The sequence below is a fragment of the Mytilus trossulus genome, chromosome 7, assembly GCF_036588685.1.
Source record: "Mytilus trossulus isolate FHL-02 chromosome 7, PNRI_Mtr1.1.1.hap1, whole genome shotgun sequence".
Classification (NCBI taxonomy): Eukaryota; Metazoa; Mollusca; class Bivalvia; order Mytilida; family Mytilidae; genus Mytilus; species Mytilus trossulus.
This window is the reverse complement of record NC_086379.1, coordinates 17,790,461-17,803,820: the sequence shown is the minus strand read 5'-3', so window position 1 is coordinate 17,803,820 and position 13,360 is coordinate 17,790,461. Positions and strand designations below refer to the sequence as shown.

Below are 13,360 nucleotides of genomic sequence, written 5' to 3'. Positions count from 1 at the left end.
TATTGAAATAACTTTTTACATAAAACATTAATAGGAATTACAATATAGACAAAGGTAGCAGCTGTGTTTACTTCAATTCTGGTCGTTCCTGTATTTTATTCAATAGACCTAGTCATAGTCCGTTTGATCAGTTATTACTGCGTTGTTTATCATACATTTGTATGTATATCTAAAGGAAGATACTCAATGCCAATAAATAAGTGTCTCTAAATTATATGTCAAGTTCTAAATCGTCTAAAACTATGTGATTAGGTTGAACAGAAAGTACAAATCATTAATGGCGAGGTCCACAACTTATGATAGGCACGTACATATATAATGATTGGTTTCCATTACTTTTTCTTATATATGAACCACTCTCCTCCCTTATATCTATCAGTGCAATATATCAATTTAAAAAAAACGAACACACAAATAAATAATTACAGTGTTTTAATAATGGTATGATACATAACCAAAAGAAAACAACGTTTTCGTAGGTTTTTCACGCATCGGAACAAATTGGGTTTTTTTCCGGTTTTAATCACTTTTAAGTTTTAATAAGATTTTAAGATTTTAATGATTTTTTGTTTTGTTCGATCATACATATTTGTCAATGAAATGGAATTTTATGCGACTGGTATACAGGGTGAGAGGTTTAGCTAGCCATAAAACCAGGTATAATTTTCTACATACTAAAATGCCTTTACCAACAAAGAAACATTTGTAATCCATTCGTTTGATGTGTTTAAGTTTCTGATTTTGCAATTTGATCAAACAAAAGTAACAGGAGTTTACCGCTGTTCGCAATTCATAAATCGATTGAGGAAAAACAATCCGGGTTATAAACTAAAACTGAGGGAAACACATCAAATATAAGAAGAGAACTACGACACATCAATAACACAACACTAAAATGCAACATACAAAGAAAAGAAGTATAATATAACAATTACCGTTTTCCTTATTTGGTACAGGACATTTTTTAAAGAAAAAATGGTGGGTTGAACCTGATTTTGTTGCTAGCCAACCCTGCTTTTATGGCAATGTTAAATATAACATTAGGATGATAACATGACATGGCAAGAATAAAAATACAAATAAATGGGAGAACTTACAGTACAGAGAAACACACAAATAATCTCTATCAAAACGTGCCCGGCATATAATTTAATACGCAACAACTGTTCGTTTTCAATTGTCCTCGGAGTTCGGTATTATTTTTGTTTATTTTTTTCGTAGCTTTTTGGTTCTTATTATCATTAAATGATTAATTATGAAAATGGAATACTTTAGTAACGTGTCAATAGTGAAAATCATATGTAATTTTATTACAAAAATTATATGTCGGACAGAAATTCAGATTTGTCTTGAAAAATTACTATTTTTTTTTTAAATTTCAATCATTGCAAGAAACTGCAGATATTTGTGTATTTAATAGTAAACATTACATGTAAATTGAATAAGAAATAAATCATTTGAATGTGAGGTTGTACGAAATATTAAGCGCAATTTATGAGATCTGAAATATGTGTAATGTTTGTGAAAGAAGAAATCAGTATATCACTTAGACGTAAATAAATTCCTGTGAAGCAAAAGATAATATTTAAATCAACCGAGGTATTTCTTCATATGTTCAAATATTTCATTAGATGTGTCGGGAGATTTACGTTAACTGTACATGTTTAAGTATAATAGTAAAAAAGATGACAACTCTTAATCCTAGTTAATTAATAGTCAGTCCCTCTGAATTTAACAAATACAACAGTCTCAGTAACCCAATGTCATCGTTGCCATGAAGCGCGTTTTCATTCAGAAAAATAATAAACAACAGAATTATAAGCCAATATTTATAATCAAGCCCTGGGTTTGTTGCAATATTAAAATATCGCTTTACATCAATCATTTAATCCTGTTTATAACTATGTATTTAGTACAGCTAATCTTTAGTCTGGGATATCATGTTTCTATATTCTCACCTGAGACCTTGTTTCCTATATTTTGATTTTTTACATTAAAATCAATATCCACATTTATGATTAAATCGTAGGAAAGCATGAACAACCGGAGAAAGTCAAACTTTTTTGTAAATAGGTTTATTTTCCAATTTTATTGATTTCCTCATGAACCAGAGTCCATTTTCAAAGCCTGTATAGAGTAGGAAATGTTAATGCCATAACACATAGCTACTGTTTGCTTATTTTTTATTTAAAAATGGTTATCTGACGAGCTTCTGTCCATATACTTTTTGAGAGATGATCACCCGGTCTTTAAACTACAATATGACACTCGATTTTTTGAAGAAAAAAAAACACATGAAAGATAAGAAGTAGCCTTTCAATTGTTTACGCCAGATGCGCTTTTCGTATACAAAAGACTCATCAGTGACGCTCGCATAAAAAAAGGTTGAAAGCAAATAAAGTACAAAGTTGAAGAGCAATGAATTATTCATTGTCAAACTACACATCCAATAGTGTTTGTTACTGAATTACGTAACTGAATAATAACCCGTTCCGTTCCATATAATGATTCAGTTTATTCTCTATTGAGAATTAGAATCAATTACATGCATACCGAGAACATGATTATAGTTTTTAATTCGCGAATGCTTAATTATAAGTACAGTACATTAATCAATATAACACTAATTACACATAGTTTTGTCATTTCAAATATATCTACAAACGCTTAGCCTAGTTTGTTCGCTATCCTTTTTATTTGCGCAATCCAGAAGAAGTCAACCAAACCGACCCAAAAAGTTGACAGGGAAAAGAAACATGGTCATCCCTAGACCCCCACTGTTCCGGGATCGGTAGTAAAACCAATGCTGAAGTAGATAGACAGGGAAAATAAACATGGTCATCCCTAGACTCCCACTGTTCCGGTATCGTTAGTAAAACCAATGCTGAAGTAGATAGACAGGGAAAATAAACATGGTCATCCCTAGACTCCCACTGTTCCGGTATCGTTAGTAAAACCAATGCTGAAGTAGATAGACAGGGAAAATAAACATGGTCATCCCTAGACTCCCACTGTTCCGGTATCGTTAGTAAAACCAATGCTGAAGTAGAGTGACAATATGAATGTTTGCGATATGTTAATATACATCAATGAGAACGTTAAGTCAGATGTCTAGGATAGAGACTATGTCACACTCTCTACGGTTGAAAATCCTTGCAACACCTTTCTGAATTTTATATTTTTTGGGTAAATCAAAGCTACCCTCACTTTCCAGAGGCAGTCTGAAATTCAAACTCCTCACACCGGTCGACCCCTACCTTGCAGTACCGATACCTACAAATTGCATTTATTTTTAATGCGTTAGAATCTTGAACAGGGTTGAATTCTTTACCACTAGGCGTCATGTAAATAACGATCAATCAAATGAATGTACACAGTTTCTACCTGATAACCCTGTTTACCTTCTCTGTTCCGTTTCAAACGAGTTTATTTTTGTAATGAATAACAACGTTTTCAGCATTGCATTAGAATATATAGACTATTATATGTGCCATTTCAAAAGTCTGAATACACAATGTAACCTAATATTTGATGGATTAAGTGTTGATGTTTAACGCCATTCTCAAAACTAGTGCATTTTTCTATAAGGTCTGTTTAAAAAAATCTTGTTGGAGGAAGCCATAGTGAACGATTAAAACCAACGATCCTCGAAAGGAAAAATATGATTTATCTGCACCTTTTGAAAAATGATTGATTCGTTAGTGAGACTTACAGCTGCAATGTTAATAAATTGTAACATGTTAGAGCATTTTTATTATAAGACATAAAGGAAGGCCTTTCAACACTAAAAACAAATCTGAATTAAAACTATGTTATTGACTATCTGATATAACTCAATTCCTTTTTAATTTAAAGTGATCCATAATGCAAACTCCACTATAACTTGTAAAGACAATATTTCATTAAAATCGACTTCAATAGCAATGTATACGACTGTAGAGATAACCGCTTTCTACAATTAGAATCGCCGTTAAAATTCTTTAACATGTAAAATGTAATCTACATTGATTATCGGAAATTGGCCTAATTGACAGTCAAAGAGTTTGTTGTAGCGTGTCAACTATGGCCATTAATGAGCTCAAAAACCATGTCAAAGTATGAAGTATTTATCTTATTGATAGCAAGACGAGATCAAAGATGTTATTTCTATTGAAATAATACTGAAATTGGTAAAGCGAATTGTTCGCTTCACATGGAGATTCGAGATTGAGTAAATGTCATTAACCATGTCTTTTTCACTGATCAGAACCAGATGCGCATTGAGACAGTATTATTCAGTGTCGATTGAGGCCAATATATTTGAAAAACCTTAACTTATACATACGATAAAGCTTATAGAATAAAAACGGGCCTGAGTATAGCCAAATCCAGGCAAGAATTTCACCTTTGAGTGAATGCGATGCATTCTTTTATTTAAAATAATTCTATTTTTTTTAATAACAGCAAATTTAAATCAACCGATATTCGTGTTGTTTGAATCACCTTCAATATTAACACAAAAAAAAAACTAAAAGAGTATGTCACGACAACGTGAGGTATAATTCCAGTAAAAATGTTAAATTATGAAACCTAGAATACTAGTATGTCCACTAATGTTAAAAAATGTATGATCTTGCAATATCTTCTGAAGGAATATGTTATATTAGCTTATACGTACATAATGTAAATTATCAACCCAAGCATTGTTTCAAAGCCTACACAATGTTGTTGTTTTGTGACTAACCTATAAGTGTATGTCATAACATTAAAGGTACCTATACGTACTTTGACAATTCATGTCTTACTGTAAATAGACCAGTGATTCTCGATTGAAACATGATATCTTATGAACAATCATTATAGAGATCATAAAACCAAAAAGAGACCAAAAGTTTGGCTAGCCATGGAAGTATTTTCTAGCTAAACAATGACAAGGCTGAATAAAGAATATAAGCTTTACATAATTATTCATAGATATAGGAAGATGTGGTGTGAGTGCCATGTATGTTAAGTAACTCCTCAAGAAAAAAATGTATGTATCAGTTACTTGCATATACTTGTGTCCATAAAAAAGCGGATAAAATATATAACACTTATGTACTTACATCTGAATGTGCTCTAAGTCGCTTATTTTCCTGTCTCCAAGCGAGAGCGGTGAAACTTTCAAAGAAATTCCCGTCCGCTTCATGAACTCTGGAATAAAAAGAGTTTTTTGGTTTAGCTTTTGCCATTTCACTTTTCGCTACGATAACATAAGTAAATAGAGCTTTATTTCCTGCAGTCTGTATAGAGAATCATATTATGAAGTCCCATATCTCCTTTTTTCAAAGCAAACTTCTAGTTATATTCTTATATCTATATAAGATGTCCTGTTTAAATATCCAATACACTTAAGCTACTGATATGAGCTTGCTCTGTTATTAATTAAGTCGCTTCGCATGTTGAACTGAATTGGTATATTTCTTCCATAAATAACAAAATATAAATAGTTAACTATAAAGTCATTAATATTCATAAATATTCAGTTACTTAGATCAATGAAAATGACAACACAATGTGTATTGCAAATTGCAGTGTCACATACTATATTTATATTTAACACTGAAATCGATTAAGCTAATGGTTGGCCTGTCAATGAGAGAAATTGGAGTTTCCATATTTTTCTAACCTCGGAATAATAGATATGTAAAGAACATATCCCGATGTAAACTATAAAAAACCTATTATAAGATCGATTTTAAGTTGAATGGTTGAAGATTGTGTTATTGATGCATTGAAGATACCTAGTTTCATTGAACTTAATGTATTTTCTACAAAAAACATCAATATTTATTGTTTCTTTCTAGACGTGAAAGAACTGTATGTGAATAGCCCAAATAAAATGTCAAAACTTATCAATATAACCAATAAAACCAATACAGAGTTATCTCCCTTGGGCAAATTTAGTCATATTAGCCACAAAGAATGCTGGAAGCTGCAAATTAAACATTTATGATGAGAATAATAGAATTTATTGGTCATTTTATTGTTTGATGATGGAGTTATTGATAACATATCGACTTGATACAGCAGCTGCATTGTACTGATGATCTAATGAAATAAACAGTCCGCATATAATACAGAACATTAACCAGTTAGCTTAACACGTAATATGAGATGATTCCATTCTATATAATACAGAACATTAACCAGTTAGCATAACACGTATCACGAGATGATTCCATTCTATATAATACAGAACATTAACCAGTTAGCATAACACGTAACACGTGATGATTCCATTCTATATAATACAGAACATTAACCAGTTAGCATAACACGTATCACGAGATGATTCCATTCTATATAATACAGAACATTAACCAGTTAGCATAACACGTAACACGTGATGATTCCATTCTATATAATACAGAACATTAACCAGTTAGCATAACACGTATCACGAGATGATTCCATTCCATATAATACAGAACATTAACCAGTTAGCATAACACGTATCACGAGATGATTCCATTCCATATAATACAGAACATTAACCAGTTAGCATAACACGTATCACGAGATGATTCCATTCCATATAATACAGAACATTAACCAGTTAGCATAACACGTAACACGTGATGATTCCATTCCATATAATACAGAACATTAACCAGTTAGCATAACACGTATCACGAGATGATTCCATTCCATATAATACAGAACATTAACCAGTTAGCATAACACGTAACACGAGATGATTCCATTCCATATAATACAGAACATTAACCAGTTAGCATAACACGTATCACGAGATGATTCCATTCCATATAATACAGAACATTAACCAGTTAGCATAACACGTAACACGTGATGATTCCATTCTATATAATACAGAACATTAACCAGTTAGCATAACACGTAACACGTGATGATTCCATTCTATATAATACAGAACATTAACCAGTTAGCATAACACGTAACACGAGATGATTCCATTCTATATAATACAGAACATTAACCAGTTAGCATAACACGTAACACGTGATGATTCCATTCTATATAATACAGAACATTAACCAGTTAGCATAACACGTAACACGAGATGATTCCATTCTATATAATACAGAACATAAACCAGTTAGCATAACACGTATCATGAGAAAATTCTATTCCATGTAATACAGAACATTAACCATTTATAACATAACCTGTACCACGAGATTATTCCATATCAGAATTACAGTCTTTATTGTAAACAAAATTGTCACTTAAGTATAAAATTGGTGAAATAGTGTTATTAAAAATATTTTTAACTGTGTTATTTTTTTTAATAATGAAATAATGTCACAGCACTTTGCATGAATGACATATAACCAGTTAAGCACAACACAAGGGTTACTAGAAGTTCAGATACATATCTTCACAACTTCGTTTATTTATTAATATCATTATGGTCCGATAGCACGCATTTTACTTTTTAACGTTATTATTGTGAAAGGTTGAATGTGTTCTGTTTTTGTGTTGTAACATCATTGTCCCATTTAGGGAATAGCGTTATCTTATATATTTTACCCCCACAACATTCTATGCGTGCTTGTGAGAAGCCTGCGTTTCATTGAATATTGTGAGTTGCTGCTTTCTAACAGCTTTTTGTTTGTATGTAATGTTAGCTTAAATAAGGCTATTCGGTTCCCCCTTTTAATTGTTTTACAGTTTGATTTGTCTTACATATTCCATATTTTGGAATAGAAACTTATGTTAAATTAAATTTGAACAAAACTGAACGATCTTTCCTAACACAGCTGAGATGTGAAATTCTTCCTTTGAGACTAGAGCCGGGTAGATATAGCGGCGAGCAACCAAATGAACGCTTATGTAAGTTTTATAACAGCAATTCCATGGAGGACGAGTGTCACTTTATTCTCCACTGCTCCTTATATAATGACTTGAGAGAATCTACTTTTAATGATATATTTTCTGGCAATGACCTAATAGATATGACAAACGATGAAAAAATTTTCTTTTTGATGACAAACTATCCTAGAAAGCTGGCTAAGTATACAGTGAAAGCGTTCCGGCATAGACGTGAAGTGTTATATAATACATGAACAGTTTGATAAACAGTATATTGCAATTCCAGATGACAGTATTGATTGTATTTGACTGTAATATGAAAATGTAAAAATGTTACTTCTTGGTCAATCTAAAGATTTCCAGTTTCTTTATTATAAATATTAATTTATTATGCATTCAACTTTACTTAATCGATTTTCTAATAACTTCATTTTTATATAAGTTTGAATTTTTCATTATTAATTAATTATGCATTCAACTTGACATTTATTAAATCGATCTTCTAATTAATTCATTTTTAATTATTTATTTATATAAGTTTGAATTTTTCATTATTAAATAATCATTTTGAAATTTAGCTTAATCTTACTTTTCATTAATTTGTTTGAAATCCGTGATAAAAGAATTATGTTTTATTATTTGAAAGTGACTTATAGACCCAATGGGTCAGGTGTATTTTATTGTGTATGTAATATATTTGTACTTTATTGAAATGTGATGACACAGGTCACTTTAATAAACATTTACTTACTTTTACTTACTTACTATTCTTGTTTAGGGATCTTTAATTGCTTAATTATATGGTATGAGTTTGATAATTGTTAAATGTCGTATGGTACCCTTTGATTGTTTACAACCTTATTCCCGTAAAATAATGGAATGTGACGCAGTATCGCTTGTTGTTATTTATTATTTTTATAATAACAAGATAAGAGGATTCTTGAAACACAATCTAAACTAAACAATCCTCAAATTTGATGTTACATTTATTACATGCAAAGAACTTAATGAAGTTCAAATACAGTAATATTGAAGATTATAAGTTAACATAGATGAGTTTTGTAGGTTTTATTTTGTTGGGTTGATGTTTTCATGACCTACACACAATTTACATGCTTTAATTCGTGACATTTAAACCATAATTTTCTAAACAGCAAAATGCCTGTACTAAGTCAGGAATATGACAGTTCTTGTCCATTCGTTTTTGATGTGTTTTGTTATTTGATTTTGCCATGTGATTATGGACTTTCCGAATTGATTTTCCTGAGTTCAGTATTTTTGTGAACTGCAATATGAGAATGTATATTGACGGAGCAGGAAATCAATCTCATTTAATAAAAAAAATTAATACAGTATAAATGGATATCTGACCATCTGCTGAATGCTATTATTGGTAGCTGTTGACCTTTGGTACTCTAGATACACGTGTACTTGTCACTGAAGAACGTTAATACACGTTGTTGCAAGTTGAAACCCCTCTGAATTACAATATATTACAGTGAAATGGTATAAACATGCACTAATAACTTGAACTAAATGTTCAATATCTTATAAAATATTAATACAATTGTACACTGTTCGAAACAACATACGAGCATACGAAGACTGTAAAATTATTATCGATCAAGATAACAATGAAATTTATTTATCGCAAATACAGCATTTAATATATTGTGACAAGAAATCTCGCAGATTTTTTAATTACATTTTATTTGAGAATTTCGACAAAGTACAAGTTTGAGTATGGACGGTTAATTCATACGAGAGGAGATTTATATTAATGAATACAATAACTCTATATCCATGTAAAAGGTCATCAAGAAATCATCAAAGATTGTTCATCTGATTAATTATTTGGTTTGTATAGATTCAGTGCAATGATTTTACATTTCATAGATCGTTATGACGAATAGGATCTTAACTTTCACCAAATAACTTGTAGTTAACTATCTTTTTGGACAGCTCCTCGTCTCATATTTTAATACCAATGACACTAAAACAAATATATGTATATACTTTATATAAGAATACAAAAATTATAATTTCTTAAAACAGATATAATTTATCTGTACGATTATGTCCCCATAAAACAACTGAAGCGTGTTATATGATGAATAATTATTCATAAACAGTTACTTTTTGAATTCAAGTGACCAAATTCATTGTTCTACGCAATCAGTGTACCTTCTCTATTAGAAATGAAATCTGCTTTTTTAAATGACATATCATTAAATTTGAATGCTGGAAAAAAGTGGTTGCTATTTTGATTGGCTGCTAAAAATAGCTGCTAGTTTGAGTCTGGTTGTTATAAATCATGTCAGTGCGGACTGTCAAACCAGACTATCTAGCTGATAATACCGCCGTGGACTAACAGTCAACCTACGGCTGTGTTCTTTTTAAATAAGTACTTGTGATCTGCATGGTATGATTGCTTATGAAAGTGTTATCCATCAGGGACCACAAATTTGATCCATCTGATGTCAGCGCAAGAAAATGTTTTGTGAAACTTTTTAAGATAGAAATTTGATACTTATCGTAATTGATCAATAAATTAAAAAATCAAGCCCACGAATTTCCAATGAATGCCAGACTTTGTTCATTGTTCTGACTGATTCCAATATGTTTCCTTCAAAGAATGTTTGTGTAGGCGTGTTGTATTAACTTGATGCATGCATAACATATATAGAAAATAACAAAAACCTATACTGTCATTTAGAAAACACATTTTGTGACATTGCAGTGCCTTCAAAGTTGTTTATTCTTAACCCATTCAGACTTGACATTCAAAGGCGGCTTAATAATCACGACTCTGTCAAATATATGCATTATACAGATACATAATCGTTAGCAATCGGTTCAACTATTTCTTTCATAAAATCCACTTGTAATCAAACATTTAGTATTACAGAATTTTGACCAGACGAGATATTATTATGGCGATGATGTCACTACGGCTGCTACAATGTATAAGTTGATAAGAAGTCAGCTTGTTCATAAAACAAAATAGTATTTAAGAACACTACACGTAGTCGTGATGTTGAAATATCTTAGATATTTTCAGAATCAATATCGTGATTTATAAGTATATAAAAATAGCTCCTAATGATAATGATAGATCATTATTTATATATTAAAAATGGTTCAATTATAAGAAAATCCATTAACAAGTGGACCGCGATATACAATTTTTCTTTTATAAACCCTTAACGTGGTTTTAACAATTGACCATAGTAACTGATATATCACTGTCTTTTGTGGTTCTTGAAGCTGTTTTATTTTGTTAATTCTTGTAGCTGAATGTTTAGTTCTCTGTGCACATATGTAAGAACATTTTCTTTGTTCTTATGGTCATATATTTACACGTCGTTCGATATCTTTGTTTAACCCTCCCCCTTTTTGGCACATTTTATGTTGAATGTTGTTCAGTTCCAAACACAGCAAATTTGCTCTGTCAATATTAACAATAAAAAAAAAAAGGAATGGTTGGCCTGTGTAATAAAAATCCAATTTCCTACATATTTCAATACTGTACATCAAGCATATATTTCCCGCTTGTTTCATAAAACAAAATATTCCTATTATAATAACATTTTATCTGTTTTTGTAAAATCTTATATTTAATTCATCTCAAGACACGTATAATCACGTGTCATTTGTATGGTATTTTTCTAAGTATCTAAGTTTTCATTACTTATTGTTTGTGACTGATTAATTTGTTTGATTCTTGACATTTACCCGTCTTTGAGGTTTCATGTCTCTTCAATGTTAAACCTCTGTACAGATGATATCTCTCTACATTTTCCCATTTGGTGCTTAAATTGCATGAAGGAGAATCAGATCGTAAAATATCTTGTTATAGCGTAAGTAATGAGATATTAAAACGAAAAAGAGCAAACAACAATCCAATCAATCGGTCTTTCGAGAAAAACATTACTGAACTATCATCGGAATGGAAAGTAGAGAACTGAGTCAAATGTCAGCGACAAGAATATGCCGTGATGCTAAAAGACGATTCCCATCTACTGGCATCTTTTATTTTTGTTGTGTCAGAACGCTACGCTGCGTCTGCTTTTTTTTGTAACAAAATCAATTTTTTTATAAGTATCCAAATTGTGAATGTAGCTTATAATAAAATTTTTAAATTTTAGATTTTTTGATAATTTTCTTTCAGCAATTAAATTATGTCAATATTGTTATGGTCAACAAATGATGTGTCTCTTTGTATTGTTTATGGATGCTGTTCATATTTGTTTGTTTCGTTACTGCATAACTATGCTAACACATTGACTATAGTAATTATGGTTAGGTCATAATGTTTATGGAACGTTGCACAGAAAATTGATTAAGGTCTACTCGGTAAATAACTATACCTAAATTTTCGGATTCAATTCCAGTTCGGATTATCTTTGGTGTTTTCCTTTGGAGTAGATATTCAGGAAGAAGGAAAACAAACAATAGTCAATACATGTAAAAACGATGAAAATGTACGTTATATGTGTTGTCTTTATTGTTTCTCTGACAGAAGCAAAGAATCCAGGTCTTAAAACAAGAATTACAGATGCTGGTTTAACTTACGGTAAGGTAGTAAAGCCTTAAAGACAAAAACTACATTACATAATAAAGGAGTAGGTCCGGTAAGGACCGTTTTTGGCCTCAAATTTCAGGTTCATCTGACGAAAGATTTTGACCACTTCTTAAATACTTAAGTGCCTATTTCATTTGAATCAATGACATAGATTTTACAGAAACAACTAATAGGTCACCGTACAACCTTCAACAATGAGCAAACACCATATAGCATAGCTAGCTGTAAATGGTCAATATATTATGGTTTTGATGATTTTTGTTATTTGAGTTACGATGTAAACAGTTGTAAATAATTATGCAGGAGTGAATGTACTATATATTAATTTATCGACGATAATATCCAAATGGAGAGGTGAACTACCGTATGATATCGACGTGTCATCTGCAAATTAGACAGCAACCAAACGACAAAATTCCCGAAATAATTTTGAGAGCAACATTTTTTTTTACAAAAGTGTCTAGTATATACACTATTTCAAGTTTAAATCATCCTGAGTTTCTTAACATGAATAACAACCAATTCATTCAGAAGACAGAATGATTAAGATAATATGAACCATGTTAGCCAACTACTGTCGATGATGTCTATCTTTTTTACAAATACATAAATTATTTTATCTTAGAACTTTGAAGTTGCAAGCAGATCTGTCTTACTGGGTGCTTTTCATGCAATTTAAATGCTCCATGAAAAATTTACACGCGCTTCAATTGTTTCTTTACATGAACTTTAATCCGATTAGCAGCTTCTCTAAATGGCTTAATATTGATCTAGAAGTTTTCAAGCAATCATTTCGATTGAAAGTTTGCGAGATTATGTATATAAATAACATTTAATATCTTTACTTTCGGTTATTATTTAAAATGGAGATTGAAGAATATAACTGTCATCAAACATTATAGAGAGGCGAACGATACCAAAAGCACGTTCAGTAGACAAACGCACACTAAAGATCCCTTG

At 31.0% G+C, this 13,360-nt stretch overlaps 1 protein-coding gene across 3 annotated transcripts in view; it reads right to left on the bottom strand.

Moving 5' to 3' along the window:
- LOC134724739 (BAI1-associated protein 3-like) overlaps window positions 1-13,360 on the bottom strand; it is a 136,892-nt gene that overhangs the window by 63,966 nt on the left and 59,566 nt on the right. For all 3 annotated transcript variants that reach the window (XM_063587943.1, XM_063587946.1, XM_063587944.1), the window contains exon 3: window positions 5,085-5,172. In XM_063587943.1, the coding sequence (XP_063444013.1) occupies window positions 5,085-5,172 (88 nt within the window). The remainder of the gene's footprint in view (window positions 1-5,084; window positions 5,173-13,360) is intronic.